Raw genomic sequence first — 26,826 nt, 5'->3', positions numbered from 1 at the left:
TCAGATGGGAATACAGACTCTCTCACAAACACCTCTCTCTCTCTCTCGTAACATATCACCCTCCCTTTCTGTGTCTCTGTCTATCTCTTTCAGTTGAACGCTGCACAGTGCTCTCCACGCTCAGGTGTTGTCGCATTTTGGCAGCTCTTGGGCCTGCTGCGCTCGTCTTGAGGTTTCAGTTTCGTTCATGACTTCGGCGCGTTAGGCAGCAGCAATCGCAGCAGCAGCAGCAGCAGCAACGACTGTAACAACCACATCTATACATCCACTACATCACTTTGTGGCTCGGCTCTTTTATTACGTGTGCATTATACAAAAAGTAAAATTTATAAACCCAATTACGTGTTTTACCAGCGTGCGCTCATCGTCGTTGGTGTTGCCGCTGTCACTGTCTCCGTCGCAGTTGTCGTTTTCGTTTTCGCTGTCGCTTACCGCTTGCCGCCTGTCGTTGTCCGTCCAATCCACGTTTTGGTTAGCCAAAACCAAAACCAAAACCCGAATAAAGTTAAAACAGCTGTTTGTGCTACAGCTGGGCCAAAAGCAAAGACAAAGCAAAGCTAAATAGCAACATAAATCGCGCGCGAGTCGCGACTAATATGAAGTTCGGTGCCTAAGTCTCTTGTTTCTCCCAGCATTGTGCAGAGGCGCACGCGAATTTTCGTGTGAGAAGAACAAACTGAGAGCAGAGTGTACAGAAACAGAAACAAATCGCATTCAAAAAGACTGTTTTAGTAGCGAAGCCAAAAGGCCCAGTGGAAACCAGTTGTGCAACTACGATTCCGAATTTTTCCAAGCCTTTTACTATCCCGAACCCGAGCCGTGAGATTTGCCCCTGCCGGCTCCCCTGAACCCAGACCGCAAAAAAAAAAGTGAAGCCACAGCAGCATCGACAGCAGTGCAGCCGCAGTTCAACAGAAATCGAAATGGCACCGAAGAAAGAGGCAACCTTGAGCCAGCAGCAGCAGCAACAACAACAGCAGCAGCCCGTCATGGACTTTGAAAGGATAAAGCGTCACTTCAGCTGGTCGGACCCCAGTGCCATGTGAGTCAGAGCTAGGGGTATTATTCGTAGCTGTAGCTACAAGTTTTTTACATCACCATAAACAGCTGCCTTAATGGTCCATAAAGAAGTCGTTAAGCCGAGAAAAAAAACCCCGAAACGGAACGGAACCGAGTCAGCATCAGTGGAAGCAATTCGTTTAAGAAGAGATCCAGCAGATGCGATCCACGATTGCCATCTACTAATCATATGAAGTTCGTTGCCAAAGTCTTTCGATTGTCTTTGCTTTGCTTTGTTTTACCCTCGGGCCGGGCCGGGCCGAGCCAGGCAGCAACAGCCGACAAGACAACAAAAACTGGTTGGCTTTGAGATCGTGTGGCTCAAGAACATTGGGTTTCCGTTTCGTTTTGTTTCGATTCAATAGAGTTGTGTTTTATTGCCGTTTGACCGATTTCTGAACCACACTCCGCTCGCACTCAGAGCGAGCCGAGCCGAACTTGTATACCAAATATTGCATAACGCTAATCACACGTGTATGCTGTCAGCGGAATGGAAGTTATTTTTGGCAAACAGGCAGATTTATCGGTGAGATTTGCGTATCAATGAATTAACTGACAAAGACAGGGAGAAAGAGAACGTTCATTAATTGAGGGAGCTATAGAAAGTGGAAGGACAGTATGAAGATGCAGCGACAGTGAATGACACTTGAATAGCGAGTGGATTACTCAGTGCATTGGCCAGGGGTTACATGATGCTGGGGGCTAAGTGAAATGCAAATTTAGACAACTCATCGATGATAATGATAATCGAAAATATGTGCACCTCCAAGCTCTGTTTGTTGTCGTCCTCGTGCAATTGTATACATAAGTATTTGTTTTCGCTGTCTTACCACATTTTCTGCACAAATTCCGCGTCATGCTTATTAGGCTCTGGGCTTTAATTGCATTTACGAGGAGCACTCACATGCTAAGCAACAAAGTCAGCTAAAGGCAAAAGTGACGAGTGAAATTTGCAATTATATAAAATACTTACGCTATAAAGTAGCAAATTTATAACAAGTTGCCGCACATGCGAACGAAGAGCCACTGAGGCCTCCACACAAACGTTAAAAATAGATTCCCAGGGCCAACGGCTAGAAGAGGGTAGAAGTAGAAGGGTTAAGCATTGGGCAACGGCTGGTTGGTTTTCAGCACTCGCCACTTTATTTAGCTAATTGCAAATTTCAATAATTTCCAAACACAAATCTGCAGGCAGCGAGCAGCTCATTTACCCATCATAAGTAGCAAACAAATAATCGTTTTTTGTGAAAAATTAACACTCATCATCATCATCCTCATCGCACTCGTAATCGGCGACAATTGGGCGCCGATCACCGACTCCTGTTGCAGCAAAGTAAAGAAAGTAAAGTGGATTATAAAACATCCGGCAAGACGCTCCGCTCCGCTCGATTGGATATGATGTGTGAAAATTATTTGGCCATAGTTCAAATTCAATACAATTGTATTCCCTTTAAAGTCGATGTGTGCGAAACGGTTTATGTAAATCGGATTTTTGGTCATTAATATATGCAGAGCTTCTTCTTTGATTTGGCTTACTTTGTGAATGATATAATATTGGCAACACCCAAGATACATATGGCTTCCAGCGTGGACAAGGGTGTGGTTATGGGATTTGAAAAAGGGTGCCACGAAATTAGTCAAAGTTAACAGAGAATCAACCCTTAAGCCCCCCTTTTCGAACAGCACTGCCCCCTCAGAAAATGTTTGCCAAAAGCCAACATCACATTAGCATCCGAATAGGGTTTTTTTTTTTGTAGGTAAGGTCTTTAACCGAACACTGCCTCATCTAAATGAGTTAGTTTGCTGGCTTCGGCGGTTTCTCTCTTTTGATGGCCTTCATTATACAATATCCAATGCTCAATCGGCTGCTGCGTCACTTCCGCATGAACTAGTTCAGTTGTGAATGGCTGGGAAGTATTGGGAAATCACTATGGTGTGTCTTGAGGGACGGACCCCCCACCGCTTGGCGTGCCATTAATTGTTGTTATTGTACCTTTTGGCTGATTGCCGATGATGCATGTTGTGTATCTGTATGTTTATATACCCGTATGCCAAGCACGCCCCCATACTCCAGTCCATACTGACCGAACAGGTGAAACTGTTTTAGCACGCGTTTGGGATAAAAATTCTAATTGCTGTATAATTAAAATTCCGCAATCATGAAACCAGAAATGCTGTTGGGCTGGTGCTGGGGGTACAATAAATTTGAATCAATTGAATAGAGCTTCTTTTCGTGTGTTATTCGTTTTAAAAATTCATTAAAAAAAAACCATAATTCAATAAAAATTTTAATGCCGAATGAGCAGGTTTGGTTAGTTGAAGAAAAAAAAAGTTTGTTGAGTAGTGTTTGGGTTGAAAGCTTGGATATCGTAGTTATAAACCGTCGATTTATCGACATGTACAACAAGTGTAAAAACGGGCAGCTACATGTAAAGTTATCGTAAATAACATAGCTTTTCGAGTCTGTTAACTTAACAGAGAAGCTTTTCGGCTCTGTTAAAATAACGCGTGAGTTTGAGTTATTTCAAATTCTCGACGCACTTTTCGACGTTTGCCAAGTGAAGTGCGAAAGGAAATGGCAATTTGATTGCCCAGCGAGATCATTATACCTATAACATTTCTGATGACTTTGGAGCACTCCGCTCTTTGTTCTGGCCAGCTGTCTAATTGACTTCAAAGTTCAACAGGCAAGTTGAATTATTATTTGCTTTGGGGAACACTTTTTTGGTCATATGCTTGAAAAATGGTAGAATATTTTAGACAGAGCGTCTAGAACTCTGTTGAACTTTAAGCGTGCACATTAAGGTACTATATTTAGAACCATTTTTCTGCCTAAATGTGCTGTGCCCTCAAAGGCCACAGAACGTACCGAGAAATGGCGTTGTCATCTTAATAAAAAATATATCTCTTAATGCCTGACAATGGAAGATTTATATCCGCAATATGCGAATGTCACTGGCTTTTGATTTCCTGAATAACCTTTACGTTCAAGCCGTCGCCGCCGGCAGACTTTAGAATGTAATTCTGAATTACAATTAATGAACTCAATCACGTAGGCTTCCCGGTAAATGTCCTGAATCCAGCCTGTCACATAAATTAACACCGATTCTTAGGGCCTTTGTGCCGTAAGTTTTGTTTGACAAGTGAGGGACAATGACGTCATTTGTGGTACTCACTTTTGCCAATACTTTCACCGACCCGACCGCTCGGCTGCAAGAAGCCATATGCATTGTCTTAGAGCAGCAGTTTTCGGTGTATTTGCTCATGGCATTAACAGCAATTTGGCCCGCCTGCTAATTGGCTCGAAATGTGTGGTCGAGTAGAGGAATAGGTGGCCGCAGCAGACTAATAGACAGCATTGCACAATGCGGACCGGGGCCAATCAAGCTGGCAAAAATCTGACTGAAATGCCGTGCATTGTGTGCCAAAAAGTTTTCCTCAGATAATTATAGACGGATACACATATTCAAAACGTTGAGCCCACTCTACTCCGACGGACGCCGCTCTGCCAGCTTTCGGTTTTCATTTTATTCGGCTTTAATGCTGCTTGTATCTTTTGCTCATTTGCCAGTTTACAAGAGACCTTGACACATTTGGGGCGTGTGTTTTTGTGGCTTTGGCCAAAAAATCTTCACAAATTATAAAAACCAGCGACGATCTCCAGACACATTCACATCAAAAGGCGAGTTCATTTCAAATTCGAAAATGGACCAAAAGCATTACAAAAGCCAAATGAAACGATTGCAATTTCGTAGATCTCTCAGTTAATGGGGCGTCGGCAGCGTCTAATTGTAATTAATTAAGCCGAGTCGCTTGCATTAGCAGCGCAGCTCTTTTGCATTTGCCAGACGCTAAACACCAGTCCAGAGTCTGTGCGGAGCTCCAGCTCCAGCTTGGCGTTGCGTTGCAACAGTTGCATAACATTTGGCAAGCACCAAAAGAAACAACTTTTGAGTCACCGCAGCTGCCGACCCTCCTGACGCTGCCAACTGCAGCGGGCACGGCACGCGAATTCGCCAATCTGGAGATGACACAAAGTCGTGAGTGCCATCGTGATGATCGTGTTGAGCTGATTTTATTTTTTATTTTTACCCTCACGATTCCATCTCCATTTTAGGCTTGAAAGACATAAAAGAAATAGGTGATTAGGACACAACACGAAGGCGAGTCGAACCTGAACGAGTGGCGAAAAACGAGTTTCAAGCGAAAGGGAAATTTTATCGCAAAGTGCAATCCGTTTTATGAGCTTGAAATTGCCGCCACAGCCGCCGTAGTAGTCGTACTCGTCGTCGTCTCGATGCAATTAATTTACAGCCAGGCTGGTAGCTTCTGTCACTCAGTCCAGGGCAGCGCCATTCCTCTGGCAGCTTCCCAGCCAACTCAACTTCCTCGTCCCAGTGGCGACCTTGTGCCCGTTTTCACAGCAGCATAAAAAAGTCAGAGAGAGAGAGGAGAAACAAAACCGAAATGAAATTGTCTGTATGAATGGACTGAGGACTAACACCACCACTGGGAATGGTTGGGGGCTATAAATGCGCAATGGAGCAGACAATACAACAAACAAAAACAACAATAACAAAAAATGTATATTTGAAATGTGCACATCGTGAAACAAAAGAGGCTGAAACAGAAACGGAGACAGTAAGTGAAGCTGTCGCGAGTGAAATTGATGCCATGGCAAAACCTCAAAATGTTGTCAACCAATTTCTTTAATGTTTTTTGGACATTTGCGCTTGTTGTTCATTGTGCTGTTGTTGTTCGGGCCAACTGCACTGGCCAGGCGAAGTCAACAAACTCGTCCAAGGTGGCGTCGCTGCCACAGCATGACTTGCCTAAACCCGAAAGCCTCTGAAGCAAATACAAAGATAAAGGCATACTTAGAAAATTGCAAGCAGAGTTTTTTGTGTTGGTTTGTTTTTGTTATTGTTGAACAAAATGTGTTGGCTGATCTTTGTGTCTCAAGTGCTGTTTCTCCGTGGGCGCATCAGATTAATATATGAACTAAAACATCAGTTTCGAAATTGGCAGACTAAGTTTACACGAGTCCCGTCCCATCAGTGTATTCCATGAGACGGCAGTTTGGCTGTAATATTAGCTGGAAAAGCAACTGGAGGCGCGCTTTTGATGATGAGCATTTTGAATCATAAAGTTTATCAAGACAGTTGCAGATTGCAACATATTCCCCCCGCTTAATGATGGGGAGCTGTCAGGCCGCGTGGCTGAAAATCAGAAATCAGTTTTCAGGGCTCATTAGCACGTTGCCTGTCGTCTTCCAAAAACCATGTCAAGTGCGACGGCGACGCATTTAGTTTATTTTTATTATTTCTTGATACATATGCACGCGTACCGCACGGATAAGCTAAACACATGCTCGTACATGTGCGTAAATTGCTTGTATTTAAACAACAATTATGTCCATTGCGACGACAACGAGGATGTTTACAGGCACATCAGTCAGCCAGTCAGTCAGCTGCAAAATCGCTTTTACGAGTGCGAGCCAGCCATTAAAGCTGACTGACAAGCCAGGTCGGATCTGACTCATAATCCCTGAAGGAAGCTCAGAAAACAATACCAATACCCTTCATATTAAATACGTGTACTTACTGATTCGGCAGCTGGATAAGCCGCAGTTTTAGGTCTCGGGACCGCATATAGCAGCCGACCTTGTCAGTTAATTGCCGTTTAATAACACCAGGGCTATGCCATGGTACGGTTCGAAGCCAGAAAAAATGTAAAAATCCATACCAAATATCCAATTGGTCAGCGTATCGCGGTCTTTGCAGCATTTGTCGACCATCGAGCATTGACCATTGGCCAGCTGCTTAAAATGTTTGAGCGCGTTTGGTTACAACACCCGAACCGATCTGATCGCTGGATGGATGGCACATTTGGCCAGCACTTTGGGGCCAGCGGCAGAAGCAGACACCCACAGCACACGGCACATTCGTTCGGCCGATCGGTTAGCTGTGCATTTTCAATGTCAGTATTGCGCAAAATGTGAATAGCATTTTTTTTGGGTTTGTGGTCAGGTTTTTGGTTTTTCTTCTGCCAAACGGCAAACGCCCTTAGTCACGCCCTTAACGCCGGCTTGTTAATTTTTGGGATGACATTGAAATTGTGCAATGGGGCAACACACACAACAAAAACTTTTAATATAGACATGTTTATTGATTTTGTTGGACAGCCGCCCGTCCATCACTCGTCTCGTCAATTCTTCGATCCAAAGCATTCTTTGGCACATTAATTATAGTAATTAAGGCATTTGATTTCGCCTTGAGGCAGCTGCGAAAATGTGTAGCTCCCCCTACACGACCGTCATTCCATCTATTAGGGGTGAACTTTGCTCTACTTACAATCACTTACATAAGGGAAACCACATTTTTAATTAAGAGTGCATGGGAATTTCAATGAAATTGCAATAGCAATTACAATTTATGAAATGCGAAGCCAAATGAAGCCATTACCCCGATTCCAGAGAGTGAATGGTGAGCGGTGGCGGCTGCTGCTGCTGCTGCTGCTGCTTTTGCAATTCTTGCCACTCACAAGAGCCAGAGCCAAACAGAAGAAGAGCTTCCCCGATGCGCCGCCGCAATGCGTTGAACAGCCCGCTCTGAAGGTCGCCTGGCCGTATTACATAAGACCGATGCACAGAAAAAACCCAAAAAACCTGGGCCCTTTTGCTTTTGTGCCGCATGGTTCCCTTCCCAAATAAAACCCTGCTCAAGCGCCGAAGGTGAACGAGCTGGAGCCAAAAAATGCTGCAGCGGAGCGCCAGGAGCGAAGCCAACAAACTTTGCCTCGCCAAAAAGTCGCTCACACGACGAGTCGACTCGAGTCGCGTTCATTCCACAAGCTGCCACAAGCGACTCAATCGCGAACGAATGAATAGAGTGGAGTGGCCTTTTGAGTGGGTTTCGGGCGGGCATACAGGTGTTTTTTTTTGCTTTTTGTTTCGGTTCGGGCCGGACCGGACCGGGCCTGAGTTTGAGCTGAGTCGTCGTCTAGCGTTCAGTTGAGTTTCTGGCAGCAAGGCAACAGCAAGCAAGTCCACAGTCTACGTCTACCACGCGTCTAAAGTCGCGCATAAAACGCACGTGCAAAAGTGCAACAGCTTCGCTCTCGTCTACTCGGCCCTACTCGTCCGATCTCTTTCACTCACGCTCTTGGCTGGCCGACTGTCCGTCTCTTTCATTGACAAAGTGTAAAGTGCAAAGCTAGCCCCAAAGCTAGCAACGTCGGCAGAGGCAGAAGCAGAGGCAGTAGCAGCAGCAGCAGCAGCAGCATCAGTGGAGCGGAGCTCCAGCCACAGCTTGGCCACCGACTCGAAGTCAGTCTTAGTCGAACCTTTCAGAGCAACGCAAGTGTCTCCGAAGTCTGCTCTCTCGTTGCCGCGTGATTTTGTGTGTGCCCCGAAAGCGCCATTCAAGTGTCCGGCTGAAACAGATATTTCTACGAGAATTGTTTGAGCAGAGAGCGCGTGTGTGCAAAAGCCAAAGGCGATTTTCGATCCATCTTTAATTCGCGGGTTCGTGCCTTAAGTCTTTCGGTTGACGAGAGCAATCAGCACATCCTACGCCTTTGTGCCCACTGTTCGAGGTGGAAGAGAAGTGGATTATAGCCTCAACAGAAAACGACAAAATTTGTGCAAAGATTTGCACAGTCTCCCCTGAAAAAATACAAAATAAAAAACCAAACGACGACGTTGAGGACAGCTTCGTAAATCTATTTAGAACGCGCATTGTAAGTGTAAATTTGCTCATCAAACAAATGCCTGGCACGGAGATTTGGAGTTTGTCGAGCTTGACTTAGGCACAAAAAGGCAAAAGCAAAGGCAAAGCCAAAGGCATGGCACGGCACTCTAGTGCTATATACACGTTTCAGGAAATCACTTCTCAAACATTCGCTAAAGGCAGGCAAACAACGAGCTCTGCTCATGTGGCTGAATTCTATACAAAATAATAATAATATTCAAGCAAACAGAAAAACAAAAATCAATTCTTCATAAAACAAATGGCAGCCGCTTTGTTGTTACTTCAAAGTCGACAATTACTTTGTTCGCAAAACTTCCACCATGTTGATGATGATCGTATCATCATCATCAATAACATCTCCACTCCCCCATTCCCATTCCCAATCCCAGTCTCAATGTTCAAACGCGTGCGTTCTGCGCCCGGCATACAAATGTCCGGCATGATTTGATATCATCGTCATCGGCTACCCAAAACGCTGTTAGAATGCGGACTCTGTTGAAGCCAGTGCCCAGAGCTATTGCTACACATTTTTGTACAGTAATTTATGGTACATAAATGTGTCCATAACTTCAGTGTTTAAGTGCATTTCACAGAGAATAATGTGTCATTCGTTCAGTACGGGTCCGTTGATTTTATCGCCATTGCACTTGGTTTAATTTGTATTTTATTGATTTATGTAGTTTAGTTGCGGCCTTAATCGGCTTAAAAGCTTGCGCAGTGGGAAGCCTTTCAAACGTAACTGTAACACTTTTTTCCACACTTTTGTACTTTGAGCTAAAAATAGTTAGCTATTTGTTAGCCATTGCTTTAGCTGTAGGAAGACCCAGGCAACATTAGAGACCCTCCCACAGGCTATTTCCCCTGTCATTATCTTAGATCATCGCATTTTTCATTCCCCTTTTTGTGGTCACTGTGCTCTTGGCAACACAAGTTTATACATAGGTGGATAGATAGATAAACCCAGACTGCAACGCAAACGTGCACTGAGAAGAGGTCATCGAGTAACCGAGAGCCGCAAGAGAGTGCTCTGTGCTAGCCAGTTATTTAGCTAGCTTTTGTGTACTCTACTCCCATGTGTTTACTTGTGCCGTCGTTTGCAATTTCGAGCAAAGTTCAGCGTAATTAAGTGCTGTGACTTTTTGCATTTTCATTGCACAAGTGCACAGAGTACAGCGATACAGCGATACACCCATACAGGTAGATAGATACTTTGATAGTAGTAAATCGTAATAATAACAATTATAGCAAAAGCAGAGCACAGCAGAGTGCTTATGTCTTATAATAAAATGCATTCATTGTCAGTTTTTGTGCACCCGAGAGACCTTCCCGCTGGCCCTGAAATTAGTTGTCAAGGTCTTCTCTCTCTCTCCACTCTGCACTCTCCACGCTTGCCATGTGCATTTCCGAACCGAACCGAACTGAACCTGCACCGCACCGCACCGCCACGACCTGTGTGCAGCGACTTAAAGCTTAAACTTGAACTGGTATTTTTCGTCTTTGGGGGTTTTTCTGTTTCTGTGCGAGTATCTGCTCTTTGTTGTACTTCTTTTTTTGTTGTTTTTTGTTTTTTGGGTCTTTCATTCTCTGTTTATCACGTCGCGGCTATGCTTTGAGCAGAGTTCAAGGTGCCCAACAAAAGTATGATGAAAACTGAAGTCGTATCTAGATGTAGACATGCTTATTGTATGCCATACAAGTGGTGCGACATTTAATTAATATCAAGGCACTGGCTGCCATTAACATACAGATTTATATAAATGACTGGCAGAACTCTACTCTACAAAGATCACTAAGTGATCCGATTCGATCTGATCTGATCTGAGCCAAGCCAAGCCGAACCGATTCAATCGTGTAACGTTGTTAAACTAATTACGGACAATTTGCATTGCTTAAATCGATATTAAATGAACGGTTAATATTTCCCCCTCGGCCTCAGTGACGGGGGGCATAACCAATTAAATTGAACTTAAACCGAACTGATCTCACGGCTGCAATGCAATTTGTTGGTCACATAACGCACTCGATAATTAAGGAGACTGGTCGACTGGTCACTTAATGACTAAATGCCAGGGACTAATCGCTCAATAACGTCAACTTGGATGATTAAGCTGCCTGGTTAGACTCTGAGACAGCGACTTAAGAACACTGCTAATGGGGAGAGACGAAGACGACTGACAGTCCGTCCGTACTCATAAAGATGTCTATTAGAACGTGCCCGGCCCAAAGGTGGCAACCTCTGAGGGGAAATTTGTAATTCAAACTCGCGGACATTAAAATTTTAGTAATTCATTTCATGACAGACGCAGCATATGTTGGGGTTCACGCGACCCCATCTCCCTTGGAATGCCGATATATCCCAGTCCCCCATGCCCCATCTGGAATTGGTTGTGCAATAGGCTACAGCACGGGAGGCATACGAACCACAATTGGGAAAATTAAATATTAATTGAGGCAATCGGACATTCTCTTTTGAGTTTTGCAGGAATCGTTGTCGTGTTGTTAGCTCGATTCGATTCAATTCGAATCCAGAGACTGGTTTATAGATTAACTAGACCAATCGATGGAATTGATTAGGTGCGGTGTGTTTGGTGTATTCCCTGCTGATGATTTCACATGAAACCAAACAAACCAATCAATATCGATCCATCCATTGGGATTATCTAATGGCTGGCCATATGGGGCCAGTGCGGGTGAGTGCGCGACTCTTGATTTTGGGCACTGGGAGCAGAAAAGTCTAAAGACCTGTTGCAGAACCAGTTGCCCGACAACTGGTTTGCCATTTGCAGCACTCGGCACTGGCCAAAAGACCAACTCGAAGAAGTTGCAGCCACAAAACTGTGTCGCACACAAGTGCAACAGGCATAAACACACCAACAGACGGACAGACAGACAGACAGGCATGAAGACAGCCACGCAGACATGCATGCAATTATGTCATCGGAAAAGCCAGTCAAAGAAAATGAAAACGCTTTGGAAAACGCAGAGCAAACAGGCCTGCACCGACGAGATCGAAAGTAATCGAAAGTCTACTCTGAGTAGCCGCACTTTGAATTCCCTGACACGGTAAAGGAGTTGCTTTGAGGGGCTTGCTGCCAAGGCAGTTCTTATGGGCTGTGGGCCTTTTGGGCCTGGCCTACCTTTGGAGGCCACTTTAATGTCTCGCACATGGCTGTGGCTGTGGCTGTGTCTTTCCCGCTTGCTTAATGCCACACACGTAGCGTAGCCAGAGGCATTAAGCAGTCTTTTAAAATCACAAAGCCATAATGGGTTTTCCAGTGCGCAAAAATAAACAAGTAATCTGTCCCAGCCGCAGCTGCTGCTGCTCAAAAGTCGTTCAGTGGTTGCATTGAGTTAGCCTATTGCCTCATTGAAATTTAAATTGTATTTAATAAATTTATTCATGCATTATGTCTGTCCATGCAGCTGGTTTGGTTTCCTGCCAGCAGCTTTCATGCTCAAGCGAGTTGCTCATTGCTCCGTGGAGCCTCACAGACTTCGACTTGTTGATTCCGCTAATTCATTGAACCACTTGAGACTCGCAAGTGAGTCATAAATTGCCGTTGATGCTGGTTTTGTTATTTACACAATTTAGACATTCGATGACGCACGTGGTATAAAACTTTCCGTTGCAGCGGAAAGGCCCCCGGAAAGCCATTGCATGCCACGACCGACCTTGGCACGGCAACGCACTCAGCATGCAAACCACAGATCAGCGAATCTCAACGAATCGCAGTAGCATTTTCAGTTAAGAACTTTGAAACTTTAACAATAAACCCATTTGGAGAGTTTGCATCCAAGCAGCAGCTCGTAGAGTCACAGTCACAGTCACAGTCGGAGTCATGTCCAAGAGAAACAACAGAATTCCAATGTCAAATGCGTACATTGCTTTTGGGCTCAATTATTATTATGATTATTGTGATTGTTGTGCTGACTTAAGCGGCTTTTGGCCTGACGACTGCCTGCCTATCCCCTGTGAATGACAAAATGCTCAACGTCAAGAAATATTCACAGTTTTCTTTGAGCCATGGATCATATAATGCCGCAGTCATACAGCATGACTGGGCATAACTAAGTACTCGCACAACAGAAGCAGAAACACCGCAAGGTGTTGATTGTATAATGATGTGTGGCAAATCGAATCGATATGACCGCATATTGAACGGACTTAGCGGGGAATTCAATTCAGTTTCGTACTTAAAGCTACTTTCCTTGCTCTTTTCCTTCTAGAAGCTTGTTTCAGGGATTTTATTTATCGAATTCTAGGGTAGTAAGCGCTTTACAGAGTCGTTGATAAATTCCTTACACCCTCTTACATTTTACCCATCTGCACAATCATCATTTGCGATGACTGATCAAAAGCAAAACCTGTGTAAAACGTGTGACGTTGGTGCAATGAAATGCCAGAGCCACAACTCGACAGACTGCCAGTCCAGCCAATGCATAAATCAAACAACAATTTATGCTTAAACATGATTATTATTTATACATTTCAGCATTGTTGTGTGTGTGAAACACACAGACACTTCGCAGACACTCGAGCAATTGCAAAAGATTGGTCTGGCGCTGGCGTTAAAGTAAAAGTAAAAGTAACTACCGGTTAAACAAAGGCAATCAAAACATACGAAATAAAAGTTAAACAAACGTTAACAAAGCAAACAAATACACACCCACCCACCCAACAAACAGCAGCAACAGCAGCAGCAGCCAACAAAAACAATCACAACAGACAAATAAAATAAAATGCTGATATCAACGTAAGTAAATCCCGTGGATGAACATGAACGTGCAGAGATTACGGCCATAAATCGCAATCAGTGTTTCAATTTTGACCCACTGGTGTTGACCCACTTGGGTGCCAGTCAATCGCCGCCGGACGATCAGTCTTTCAGCCTTTCATGTCAACGCCCGATCTCTCGGCCTTAACACTTGTCGAACCATTAACATTGCATAATCCCTCAGCGAGACGACTTTTGATTTGACTTTTCCAACGCTTCGCTTCGCCCTTTTTGTGTCTTTTCTGCTTTGGCTTTGGCTCTTATTGTTTTTGTTTTTATATTGTTTGCATATTTGCCACCGACCGCATTTCTCAGCGGGGCGAACAAGTTTGTAATTATGTCAAATACCAAAAGGCGCGCAGCTCATTGCATAATCCAGACAATTCCCATAGCTATCGCGAATTCCCTCTTCTGACTCCTCACTTGATTAATGCTCTCATCTCATGAAGCTGAAACAATGCCTCGACTGGACTGGGTATTACCCGGCCTTGGTTTTTGCACTCCTCTCTCGCTCGTAATTCAAAATAATGAGAGGCCATTGATTTATTTGGCAAATGACGAGTTTGCCATTTCAATGGCTGCTTCCTCGTTGGCCTGTCACTCTGTGCTGGTGCTTAAGCTTAAGAATAGAAGCCCATAATTATATGCCACTGAATGGAAACAAAACTAACAAAACAATTCGCTCAAGAGCCGCAGAGCCGCAGCGACGACAACAAAAGTCAATTACACGATGTCATTTGCATCTTCCGCGTGTGGAGGCGACTTGTATGGAAATGTCTAAGAGATGTATTGCTTATCAATTCTCCGGCTTCTCCGAACTGGAATTCCCCACGAAGGCCCAGCGAAAGAAAGAACCAATTGTACATTCCTGTGGGATCGGCGTGCTTAAAATTCAGCTCATCAACGCAATTGCTGCGTGACAGACTCCAGAGCCAGAGGCAGAGACAGTGGCATAGCCAGGAACAGTTTAAGTCCGAGTCTGAATGTCTGTCTGAGTGTCTACCTTTGCATGCCTCTCCCTAGGTTGATTATATGCGATTATCCGGCTCAATCATCAATGAAATGGCAACACGAAAAGCCTTCTCCCTTACCCTTATCTTACCTGTTATGTAAGCCCATAAACAGGCAGAAAATTTAACAGTCTTTAGCTTGGGATGACCTCATTGGCACCTCAGAGGGAGTCGCACTGAACTTTGTCTGCCTGTCATCTCTCCTCCATTCTAAAGTCCGCTATTTACTCAATGAGTAAAGTGCAAAAAATATAAAATCTGTCAGTTGTGGCACACGAGTAACGTTCAATTTATTAACGATTCGGGGAAATATACTCTGAGGTACAACATAAACAAAACTTGGTTTTATTTCCAAAATGTTGATATATCTGCGGGTCTTTCCCTTGAGTGCCTTTCCATGGAGATAAGTCACAGAGATGTTGACAAATCTCTAACAGATTCTCACGCTCTATCTGTCGACTGGGATTGTCACCAGCGATGTTGCAAGCCACCGCCAACATCATCCACATTCAACAGCCCAAAAACAAATTCCAAAATATGTGGCGACTCTATGGACACATCGCTGCATGCATAAATAGCGCTCTAATAGTTAATTAAATTATCAATGAGCAGGCACAAACCAAACACTATCAACATGCCCAAAACTCTTAGCCATAAATGTCAAACGCACCCAGCTCACAAGAAAAGAGAGAAGAGGGAAAAATGTCGGTTTGTTTGTCATTATAAAAAACTACTTGGCCTGACCTTGTCCATTGTTGACTGTGCGCGCGCACACACATTTACATTCACATTCACAGCCACAGATATTCCAGCACACAGATATACAGAAATTTACGCAACTTGCGAGTGTTTGGCTCTTTTGGGCAGCAGTGACTAACTCCGACTACAATGTGGTCGTACGCAAATCGAAAGACTCCGTCAGCGAACTTGAAATACATTTCGTCAACGAAATTGCAGCATGACTACGAGTATCTCTGAGTGCGTTTCGTATTCAGAATATGTTGTGGCCCAGCCCAGCCCAGCCCAGCCCAGCCCCAAATGTTGTCAGTTGATGAGATGGACGCATTATGCTAATATTTGATAGGCCGTATAATAAAGCTACTACTTAATTTTCACTGCAAACTGGGAATCGGCTGTCGAGGATGTTTGCTCTGCACTCGAGCCTACCGTAGGCTGGCTGATGGCTATTGGGCAACCATCATATCATCTCAACTCATCTCAGTTCGGTTCGAATCGGATCGTCTGTCTCGTGCCTTATGGAAAATGCAAATATTTGCGGCCGCTTGAATATTTATTTTAACGAGAAGTAACGCAACGCCAGCGATTAGCAAAAACTTGGCTGGGGGTTCGATCGTACCCAAAAATTCAAACGTTTTCGAAAGCGACAACAAAACTGATCGACTGCGCTCAATCAGTGACCTTGAACTAGTTTCCCCCCGCGTGTATTTTTGGTTTGTGTATCTCGTTTCTTGTTTTCATTTCTTATATGACTTGCGTTTTGGCCACCCCGAACCCCGAGACCCGAAACCACCAACCACGAGACTGTTTATGTATCGTTTCGTTAATGATACGAAAGGCCCGCAGTCAAAATATGTTAAAGAGGTGCGAATGTGATTAATTGCAGGCAATTACGAGCTTTCTTCGCCGAACCATGGATAACAATGCAGCTAACCTTGACCCAAAATTGGCTAATCTCCCCCGCCACATGGCTCGAGCCTACGCTGCACAGAGCAATGCAGGCCAAAGCTGCATGCCAATTGCATAATGGAACCAGACACCAATGCAAATGCAAACTACAAACAGTTTGCATATTTGCTTAACGGCTGGCCCGTCCAACTTGGTCCGCGGCTGAGACTGTTAAGCAATCAGCCGCCAGAGCTGGTCCGACCAGAAAGACCATTGAGGCTTTAACAACTTTACTTTACTTTTAGCGATTTGCTTGGTACGCATTCACTTCGTACCGACTTTGTGTTGCCAACTTTGCCAAGCGATCACACACTGACCACTAACCACTGACCAACTGGCCAAGTGGCCAAGTGGCCAACAAGCGCGTTGGGTAAGAGAGACGAGTGTGTCTGTTGGACCAACTGTATACTCGTAAATATTGAAATGAAAAGTGTGGCCAACCAATGCTCCATTGTTGCTATATTTCTCTCTCTCTCTGTGTGTGTGCTTCATGCTTTTTTGCAATGTGTGCCGCTGACATAGTTTTCGTAGCGCCAAACCACTGAAGCATGCACAAGATACACTGAGATACAGATAATACTCATATGGGACCCGAAGATCGTTATGCAAATGCAAAAACCAGCAGCAGCAGCAGGAAGCATTCAACAGTCAATAGCCAATAGAGCGAGGCACAAATTAATAATAAAATATTCTAAAAACCGAAACGAATGACCTGAAAGTGCAACAAAGTAGTCGGAACAAGTTTTTAGTTTCAATAAATAATTATTATTAAAGACTATTTCGAGTAATAGCTCCGTTCTAATTACAATCATTTGCTCTCCCTTGCAGCATTCCCACAGATTCCGCGATGGCGGCCACAAACAACGATGGTGGCACACAGCCACAGAATGCTGTTTCAGCCTGGGGCCAGCCCGCTGCTGGACCACGCAACACACAGGCCGCCGTATCCGTGCGACATGCCTTCAAGGCCTACGGCAAAAAGAAGAACGCCAACCAGGTGCTGAATAACCTGAATATGACAGTGCCCAAGGGAACAATGTAAGTAGACAACGAACGACTCATCGTCTCTCTTCTATAAAAGTGAAATGTTGACAGCTTCATTTAGCAACTAAATAAAATAGAAACGGCGAAAGTAATTAACACATCAGTTCAGACTAGAGCACCGGCCATGGGATCTCTAGTATAGACTGTATTTTAGATGAACTCGAATTGGATATTGGCAGACGATTTCCTTGTAACTGAGATTTGATTGCATGCCATGAGATTTAGAGTCTCCATCAGAGGTCATTTGGTTACGCTCAAACTCGAACTCGAACCTCTACTAGCAGTAATTGCGGCAATTATACGAGTATACGAGTACGAGTCTATGGCTAACCAGTCCGGGCCAAGACTAGTTTGCTCGCTCGTACTCGTAATCGTAATCGTACTCGTATCTATCTTGTAATTGAGACGGCATTTTTGCATGATAATTTGAAGCGACTAACGAGGGTCGATCCAGCACTTCGCAGCCAGATGCCCATTGTGATCCCTATTAAGAGGCTTCCTTAACGGCTGACGTCAATCTCTGGTCTCTGGTCTCATTCTACACGTTTTCACAATTAAACAAACGCCAGTCGCATGCAAAAGACGGCCATTCATTTGCCAAGTCTGGAAATAAAACCAATATGCAAATCAATATTGATCGATTATTGGCAGGAAAACGATATTCAAAGTTCGATTTGCTGGTTTGTTTGGCTTCTACACCCAAACAGATATCTCTCCATCTCTGTCGCGGCACATGTGCTTAATTGTGCACGGCCCTCGAGCCTTAGATTCCGACCGCTTCATGAATTTTTTGGCAAACATTTAGGGGCCATAAATTTCCAATCGTAAATAATTCATTTTTTATACGAGTATTTTTGCCTTTGGCATTGATACTCGTAGAGGTAGAGCTCTGGCTGAAGTATTATAAAATTAAGTTTCGGCATTCTTAATGATTTATAAGGCACACTTAACCAGCGGCTATCAAGCGTGTGTCGTAACGGATTTTTGTTCTACGACCAACGAAACGAGTCTGCTGCAGTCTTGACCCAGTTAACAGTTTGGTTCGTTCAGCTTTGACCTAGGTCATGTCAGCCAGTCGAGTCAACGAACTGCACATTGTGGGCCAGGCCCAAATGGCTTTTGGGTTTTCAAAGTCACTGAGGATTGACTTGGCGATTATGACAATTAAAGTCTGCCAGAAATAGAGACTGCGGCAGCGACAGCGACTGTCCTCCCTGGGGGTAATATCAAATGTTGTTTATGGCTAAAGTTTAATTCGTTAAGTGGCGCTGCGTGTTAATTATAATAATAAATCCAATAACAGGCCAAAACGTGCGACCTACGCTGGCTGCCGCAACATTTTGTCAAAGGCCGAAAGTCCCAGCGCAAAACAGACGACAATATAACAATCCGATAATCACAATAATCATCGCCTATGAACCTCATCATGATGATAGCTCCCGCTCCCGTCTCTCTGTGTGTCTGCGTGTATGCGTCTGCCACTCCACAAAAAGAGGCGGAGCAGTCGCATTTGATATCTGGCTAAGGGGAAAATGCTGCTGCCCCGCCTCTTGCCTCCATACATCTCTATTTTTCTTACTGCTCAAGGTGAACATTTCGAAATAATTCAACTTGAACTGAGGGAATTAACATTGACATCGTCGCTGACATGCCACAAATCGTTATACATACATACATATGTGTACGATAATACCATTATATCTATGTACATATGTACATAAATATATATCCCATGTTTGTGACGTGACGACAGTTTTCGTGCTGAATTTGCAAAACAATGCTTTCTCGCTGTCGTTCTCTTAACGATTTTATATACAGTAATCGTAGATTTAAAAGAGTAAATTGTATAACTTATATTCTGTCTAAAGCTCATTATCGATGGGGGGGAGAATGAATTGTCTAGCCATTATCTACCAATTTACCAAATATATCTACATCAATTTCTAACTTTTCATCTATTTTATTGGCCACTTCTCATCACAATATCTTTCTTCTCTCTCCTTTAGTTATGGCCTACTGGGTGCCTCTGGCTGTGGCAAGACCACACTGCTGTCCACCATTGTCGGGCGCCGCTACTTGGACTCCGGCGAGATCTTCGTGCTGGGCGGCAAGCCAGGCACTCGGGGCTCGGGTGTGCCCGGCAAGCGTGTGGGCTACATGCCCCAGGAGATTGCCCTCTACGGCGAGTTCTCCATTCAGGAGACCATGATGTATTTCGGCTGGATCTTTGGCATGGAGACCAAAGAGATTCTGGAGCGCTTGCAGTTCCTGCTCAACTTTCTCGATCTGCCATCGGAGAAGCGTTTGGTGAAGAATCTCAGTGGTGGACAGCAGCGTCGCGTCAGCTTCGCTGTGGCTCTCATGCACGACCCGGAGCTGCTCATTCTGGATGAACCCACTGTGGGTGTGGATCCCCTGCTGCGCCAGAGCATCTGGAATCACTTGGTGCACATCACAAAGGCTGGCCAGAAGACGGTCATCATTACCACACATTACATTGAGGAGGCGCGACAGGCGCATACGGTAAGGCATCTCAGGAAAATCATTTGTAGATCTTAGCTTCATCTTTGACTTTATTTCAACACTTTTGTAGATCGGTCTTATGCGATCGGGACATTTGCTGGCGGAGGAGTCCCCCAGTGTTTTGCTTTCCATCTACAAGTGCATCAGCCTCGAGGAGGTTTTCCTGAAGCTGTCGCGCATCCAGAGCCAGAAGGGAGATGTGACCCATGTGAACTTCAGGTAAGCCCCACCCGGACACACTTAATAAACGTATTTAACCCCCCGGTCTAGCGTCACACATTCTAATCCCCAAACCGTAATCTTTTCCATTTGGCACTCCACTCGCATGCTCGCAATCTGTGTTCCACCATCCCACCATCTCTGTGTTTTGTGATAATTTGGAGTAGTAACAACATTTCGTTGCACGCAATGGCATTTGGCAGCAAGATGGACAAGCCCAGCTCCAGCCAAGAGGGCGGCGTTGTGGGCCTCAACTTCCACCAGAGCAAGGAGGTGCTCATCAACGACAGCAACGGCTCCATCTACACGGTTTGTGCGCCATTCTTTGCCCGATCCCCTTACTCATTTTGTTTATTTTTAACCGCATGTTAGCTGAACCAAGAACCGTACAGCCCACCGCCTGCCAGGCGGAACAACAACCCCAATGACGAGGAGAGCTGCCAGGACTGCTATGCCAATCTCTGCAGGGTCACCTCTAGGGGCAAGATCCGTGCTCTCTTGACCAAGAACATGCTGCGCATGTGGCGTAATGTGGGTGTGATGCTGTTCATCTTTGCCCTGCCCGTGATGCAGGTGATCCTCTTCTGTCTGGCCATTGGACGCGACCCTCAAGGCCTCAATCTGGCCATAGTCAACGGAGAAATGAACAATACGGTAAGCCAGAACAACCAGCAGATCTCGCAGCTCAGAGTTATAATTTTGCTCTTGTGTTTACCCCTTTAGGAAACCTGCTACTGGGAGGACGGCTGTCACTTTGCCAACCTGGGATGTCGCTATCTGAATCACCTGAACACGAGCGTGGTAAAAACGTACTACACGGAAATAGAAGACGCTAAAGCGGCAGTTAGAAGAGGTGAAGCCTGGGGTGCGGTCTACATCACGGAGAACTTCACGGACGCCTTCACAGCACGCGCCGCCCTTGGCCGCGAGGCGGATGACGAAACGCTCGATCAGTCTGAGGTTAAGGTCTGGCTGGATATGTCCAATCAACAGATCGGCGTCATGCTCAACCGCGACATACAGCTGGCATATCGTGACTTTGCCATGGGCCTCCTCGGACAGTGCGGCAACAATCCCAAGTTGGGCGATGTGCCAATTCAGTTCAGAGATCCCATCTATGGCACCATGAATCCCTCGTTTACCGATTTCGTAGCACCCGGCGTTATCTTGACGTAGGTTTATCCCATAAAACATCCGAGAATGCAATTCATATTTCGTAATTTGTTTTTATTGTTCTATAGAATTGTTTTCTTTTTGGCTGTGGCTTTGACGTCATCGGCTTTGATCATTGAGCGCACTGAGGTAACACTGAGATGAAAATATTTATATATTTCTGCATTTATTAACTTTTACGATTCATTGCAGGGCTTGCTGGATCGTTCTTGGGTGGCTGGCGTTTCGCCTGGCGAGATCCTCTTCTCCCATGTCATCACACAGTTTGTGGTGATGTGCGGACAGACCACGCTGGTGCTCATCTTTATGCTGGTGGTCTTTGGTGTGACCAACAATGGCGATCTGTTCTGGGTAGTTGTGCTGACGCTGCTGCAGGGTATGTGCGGCATGTGCTTCGGCTTCCTCATCTCCTCCGTTTGCGAGCTGGAGCGCAATGCCATCCAATTGGCGCTGGGCTCCTTCTACCCCACCCTGCTGCTGTCCGGTGTGATCTGGCCCATCGAGGGTATGCCCGTGGTGCTGAGGTAAGCCAGAGTCGTAAGGGATATTCAAGAATCCAAGTACAATTCTGTTCTCCCCTTTAGATACATTTCGTTGTGCCTGCCTTTGACGCTGGCCACCTCATCACTGCGCTCCATCCTCACCCGTGGCTGGGCGATATTCGAGTCTGATGTCTATATTGGCTATGTGAGCACGCTCTCCTGGATCCTGGGCTTCCTGATCCTCACGATGCTGGTTCTGCGGGCGAAGCGCGGCTAGACGAGTCTGTTTACCTGGAAGAACATAATTTTAGATCGCGTTTAGTCGTTATTGTCGTCCCTTCATAGCTCTTAAGATAGTTCCCCCTCTGGCTTTTACTCTTTTCAATTCTCAAACTGCAACCTTTGCTCCCTTATGTATCCCTCCCTTTCTGTTCTGTCCAAATGTCATAAATTATTTAAGCACACACGCAGCTTTCCTTAGCTTCTACTTTGCACTCCAAAACACTATAAATAGTTGTTAAGGCCTGCACATTTCGTAGCTTAATTTGTAAGGTTTAGGTACCTAAATGAATTGTTGTAAATACGAGTATGTTTTGTGTCACAAATCAAACAACAAAAGTCCGTAGCTAGACGTCCATTATTCGTAATCCTCTGTTCTAGACCTACTCTTGGTTCCAAAACGGGCAATTTATTACACACACACACACCACACACACACACAACTAATTTTATATATTTTTCAATGGACTGTGATTGTTTTTTTTACATATTTCACGCGAAAGCCTAAAGAACAAACAAACAAACAAACAAAAAAAGAAAACAAGAAAAACAAACAAAAAACAATGGTGGGTTTTGTTAATAACATTAAGTAGTTTAAAGCATTTTTTGTATGGGTTTAAGTTTTTTAAGTTAAAACATAATTACATAAATACAATAATGTACACTACCCTAAATATATGCGAATATAAATATTTTGGGAAATATTATGCTCTTGTCATAAGTATTTCACAACGAAAAAAACAAACAACAAAAACAAAAACATATAAAACAACGAACAAGTGAAGCAAAAGTCCTTATTTAAGCATGACCAATCATTAACTACATATGTATGTGAGCGCAGTTATGTATAAATAACAATAAAAACGTGAATAAAAATAAATATCTATCTTTTCATTTACAATTTAAACAAAAGAACACAGATTTTCCATTCAATAATATTTTGGAGTGTCCCATTCAAAATCGATAAGCAGCGCGCAGAACAAAAATATGTTTTGATAACATTATAATAACAGCGAACTGTAAGCGTAACATAGCAGCTGGTATTCGATGACTGTCTATCGTAGAGATGAGCACGCTATCGTGATACAAGACCAGTCACAGTATGAATTATATACAGGGACTGTTTTGTAAAATGTTCATGGATTATTGCCTTTTATAGCTAGACATAACTGCATTATGATAAACACGTTGTAAATCCAAAAACCACATCATGAATTTTCATTTTCTACGCGAAATTGTATTTATTCGTCCCCAGCAGTGACATAAAAATACTCGTGACAGGTAACAGCTACCCAGATGTAGCGCATCTCTGTTACCTGTCGACAATTGCACATCCCTAGTTTCCGAAGCTAAAATCAAAACAAAATGCAGTAAAAACTAAAAACAATTAAAGAAATGGACAAATCGAGGTCCAGCGCTTACGAAAAGTTTACTGGATTTGTCGACCAACTACGCAACACAGAATGCAGGTGGGTTTTGCCTTTTGTCGCGTTGAATGTCGCTGCTGTGCACTGCTGCATCGGATCGAATGTTGTGTGTTGGTGTTGGTGAGGGGAGGGGGACCGGCAACAGTTTGTTGTTCATAATAAAACATCTATATAAACGCTTATATATGTATATCGATTCCACTGGCAAGTCCATGCCCAGGCTGTGTCTTGGCCCTCTGTTGCAACAACCAACAAATCCAGCAGCAACATAAACATTCCCAGACTTATCTTTGAGGAGTGCATTCGCTATGACGTCATCCCGCATACCTGAGCACTTAATAATCTTTTCATCTGTCCACAGCCAAAAGCAGAAGATAACCTGCTTCCAGCAGATAGCAGAGTGCATCATGTCGCCCTCGCTGGCGGGGCACATCAACTATGCAGCCCACTGCGGCACGGCCACGAATGTGCTGCTGCTCTTCTGCGAGGATCTCGACTCGCAGACTCGAGTGAGTGCCGAGGAGAACTTGAACAAGATCTTTCGCGCCCTGGAAAAGACGCGAGTCAGCCGCATACTGATGGACTTGTATGGTGAAATCAAAAGGAATGGCAATCAAAGGTAAGCGGATAAGTAAAGTGCACGCTAGCGGCAACTTTTAATATTTTACCTGTTTTAGATCATTGCGCATTTGCTTAAACCTGTTCTCCTACTACGCACCTCACATCAAAGAGAAGCACATCAAATGGTATGCAGTACGCTTGCTGCAGTGCATGTCCACCATATCGCAGCGCAAGGAGACCCTGCTCCAGGAGACGCTCTGTGACTTTGTGAAGAACTTTGGCCGCTATGTGCAGCAGGGTCTCAGCGATAGCGAATCCTGCAAACTATTGGAGGTAGGAAGCAGCCTCAGGCATCTCTCTATCCATTATACTCTATTGACTGAACTGTCGTATTACTTTTTGCAGACATTTCTGGGCAACATTGGCGCCGATTGTGCAGTGAAGCGCCGCTGTTCGGCACAAAATTGCATCAGCCTGATAGAGCATGCACGCCACAAAAGCCTCATGGCCAGACATGGACTTAACAAAGTGATGGGTAAGCGGAAATGAAGCGCCTGAATAGAATGCGATAATCGCATTGCCTTGCCACAGAAGGATAGCATAGAAAAGCCTTATTTTAAGCCAGAATTGAAACAAATTGATGTTTATTGCATTCGCATTGGGACTGCTAATTTTCAAATTCGATTCTTTTAAGAACTGCCTTAATTTGGTATGGATGTTACTTTAACTAATCCTTGAATTGATTCCAAGGGTTTTGCTTCTATTACTGTTTGGCCATTTAACGCCCCTTAAAAACTGTATTCTCATCAATAATGAAAATGGTGTTTAAAAAGCGTGTAACATTCCAATTCTAAAGCCGATTCTACATATATGTATGTACATATGTACATACATAAATGTTACATTGTACATACATACACGTGTATATGGTTGAATGGTTGGCAGGAAAAATATTTTTAATATTCTAAAAAGCCGCAAATCCCAGAAAGAAAAAAATCATACCAACAAAATACAAAGTAAAATGCAGTGCAAACGATGAAATAGGAGTGAGAATGGGGGTACATTCAAAAACTGGCATTGTGAATATGCATTGCCATCCATGAATTCGTTTTGTTTTGTCCATCGTGGCGGCGCAGTTGATATAAATTATATTTGTGGATGGCTCTTGGTTACCTTTTGCCATCATCCATCGATAGTCAGGGAGCGGGGGCACACAAACACATACAGAGCATGTTGTTTTTTTTTGTATTGATCGGAATTTGTTTTGATTTTAGACAACGATACTTGAATGGGTTTTATTTTAGCATTTGCTGACTGGCGGACTGCGGCAAATGTTCGTAACTGCAGAGCACACAACAAAACTCATAGACATGTGAAAATGCTCAAAAATTGCACACACAAATCATTTTTTATTGAATTTCCCTGAAAATATTATTGGCAAACATTTGCCAAGAGGTAAATGCACCTTAGTTGCAGAACTCATTGTTTTTCTATATTTTTATAGCGGAATGAAGAGCCAAAAAAAGCAACCGAAATGATTGATTCACTAGTAATAGGAATTCGAGTGGGAAGTACATTTGAAATGTAGAGAAATGTATATTTATTTAGAGTATTAATTGCTTACTCCGGTTGCACGAGTGTTTGCGTATATGCTTGGGTCTGACCTCACTGGAACTGCATATGAATTAAATTACAACTTGACTTCACCTTTTGCTCTTTTCTTGTCCAAATGTTTACCTTCAAATCAACTCCTTCAACTCCTGGTGCTGCCTGGTGTTCCTGGCGCTCGTAGTCTTCTCTAGTCCTGTGTCAACTTTATGCCACTTCTACGCAAAGGCAATGCCAGCACAATGCCAGGCAACTCTTCAGCGCATCCTTATACAGTCTGGCGCCTCCTTTTATGGTCGCCCATCATAGCCGGGAGTACTTGTGTCCCGGTATGCCCCAACAAACAGACACAAAGTACGGCCCAGCCAGGGCCTTGCCCTCAGCCTGCAGCCTCCAGCTCTCATCTCCGTTTGTTTGTCTCTGCCTTTTGCCTCTGCTCCCTGCTCCCATCTAGCTGTCCTTAGACGAAATGAAATTTATGCACTTGGACACTTCCATGCAATAATTCATGCGAAATTGAATCAGATATTCATTCCTGTGCAGCTTTAAAGCGGATAATCAACGTTGTAAACAAATGAAAGCAAAGGCAGCAAAGGGCAGCAAATGAAAAAAAAAGTGCAGAATTTATGATGCGAAGCCAAACAAAAGTGCAAATTATTTTTCATGTCAACTGTGGCAGCATAAATAGCCAAATGTCCAAGAATCCCCCTTTCGAAATGTATTTCATGGTTTTTTCCAAAGACAAAGCTAAGTATAGCCCCAAAGAAAACAGGGCTCTTAGGTTTATTAAAAGAATCCTATATATAATATTCGCTTCGCTCTCATTCAACTGGCTAATTCGTGTCACATATCGTTGGCCATTAAACACCTGCGCGTGGGTGTGTGGGAAACTATTAATTGCAGTCTTTAAACGTGCCCAGCATGATCGTTCCGCTTTGCGGAATGGAACGAAGCAATGCCTCCACCGCCAATTTTGAAGAAACTTCTTGCGGCTTTTGCCGCAATTAATTGATACACATGAAAACAGGCCGCAAGTTGTGCTCGGTGGCAAAGTCACTTGGCTGCCGCTGCCGCTGCCGCTCACGATGCCACCGAGGGCCATGTAAAAAGTTTCTCCAGCGAGCGAGAGAGCGGGAAGTGTTTTCAATTTTGCGCCCCAAAGGAAGAAAATGAAAACTAATTGAGTAACAAACTTCCAACATGGCGTTTTGTGATTGGTGGCGTATACG

At 44.2% G+C, this 26,826-nt stretch overlaps 2 protein-coding genes across 8 annotated transcripts in view; both read left to right on the top strand.

Moving 5' to 3' along the window:
• Window positions 1-215: 215 nt before the first annotated feature.
• Window positions 216-22,773, top strand: LOC117896751 (ABC transporter G family member 23). Of its 5 annotated transcripts, none has more exons than XM_034805216.1 (10): window positions 216-1,042; window positions 17,110-17,319; window positions 19,332-19,848; window positions 19,919-20,067; window positions 20,235-20,376; window positions 20,440-20,721; window positions 20,791-21,239; window positions 21,309-21,369; window positions 21,433-21,764; window positions 21,825-22,773. In XM_034805216.1, exons 1-10 carry the CDS (start codon window positions 924-926, stop codon window positions 21,997-21,999), a joined length of 2,436 nt encoding a protein of 811 aa, XP_034661107.1. In that variant the 5' UTR covers window positions 216-923; the 3' UTR covers window positions 22,000-22,773. The 5 variants fall into 5 exon arrangements, with proteins under 5 accessions (XP_034661107.1, XP_034661108.1, XP_034661111.1 ...); XM_034805217.1 differs by having other exon boundaries at window positions 217-1,042; window positions 20,271-20,376; XM_034805220.1 differs by lacking the exon at window positions 216-1,042 and adding an exon at window positions 8,077-8,799.
• A 561-nt stretch (window positions 22,774-23,334) lies between these two features.
• Window positions 23,335-26,826, top strand: part of LOC117898964 — a 40,591-nt gene continuing 37,099 nt past the window's right edge. For all 3 annotated transcript variants that reach the window (XM_034808704.1, XM_034808705.1, XM_034808703.1), the window contains exons 1-4: window positions 23,335-23,470; window positions 23,790-24,047; window positions 24,106-24,322; window positions 24,395-24,524. In XM_034808704.1, the coding sequence (XP_034664595.1) occupies window positions 23,397-23,470; window positions 23,790-24,047; window positions 24,106-24,322; window positions 24,395-24,524 (679 nt within the window). In that variant the 5' untranslated portion in view covers window positions 23,335-23,396. The remainder of the gene's footprint in view (window positions 23,471-23,789; window positions 24,048-24,105; window positions 24,323-24,394; window positions 24,525-26,826) is intronic.

This window comes from Drosophila subobscura, chromosome O (assembly GCF_008121235.1).
Source record: "Drosophila subobscura isolate 14011-0131.10 chromosome O, UCBerk_Dsub_1.0, whole genome shotgun sequence".
Taxonomy (NCBI): domain Eukaryota; kingdom Metazoa; phylum Arthropoda; class Insecta; order Diptera; family Drosophilidae; genus Drosophila; species Drosophila subobscura.
Note: the sequence above shows the minus strand (reverse complement) of the source record. Positions and strands in the feature narration are given on the sequence as shown.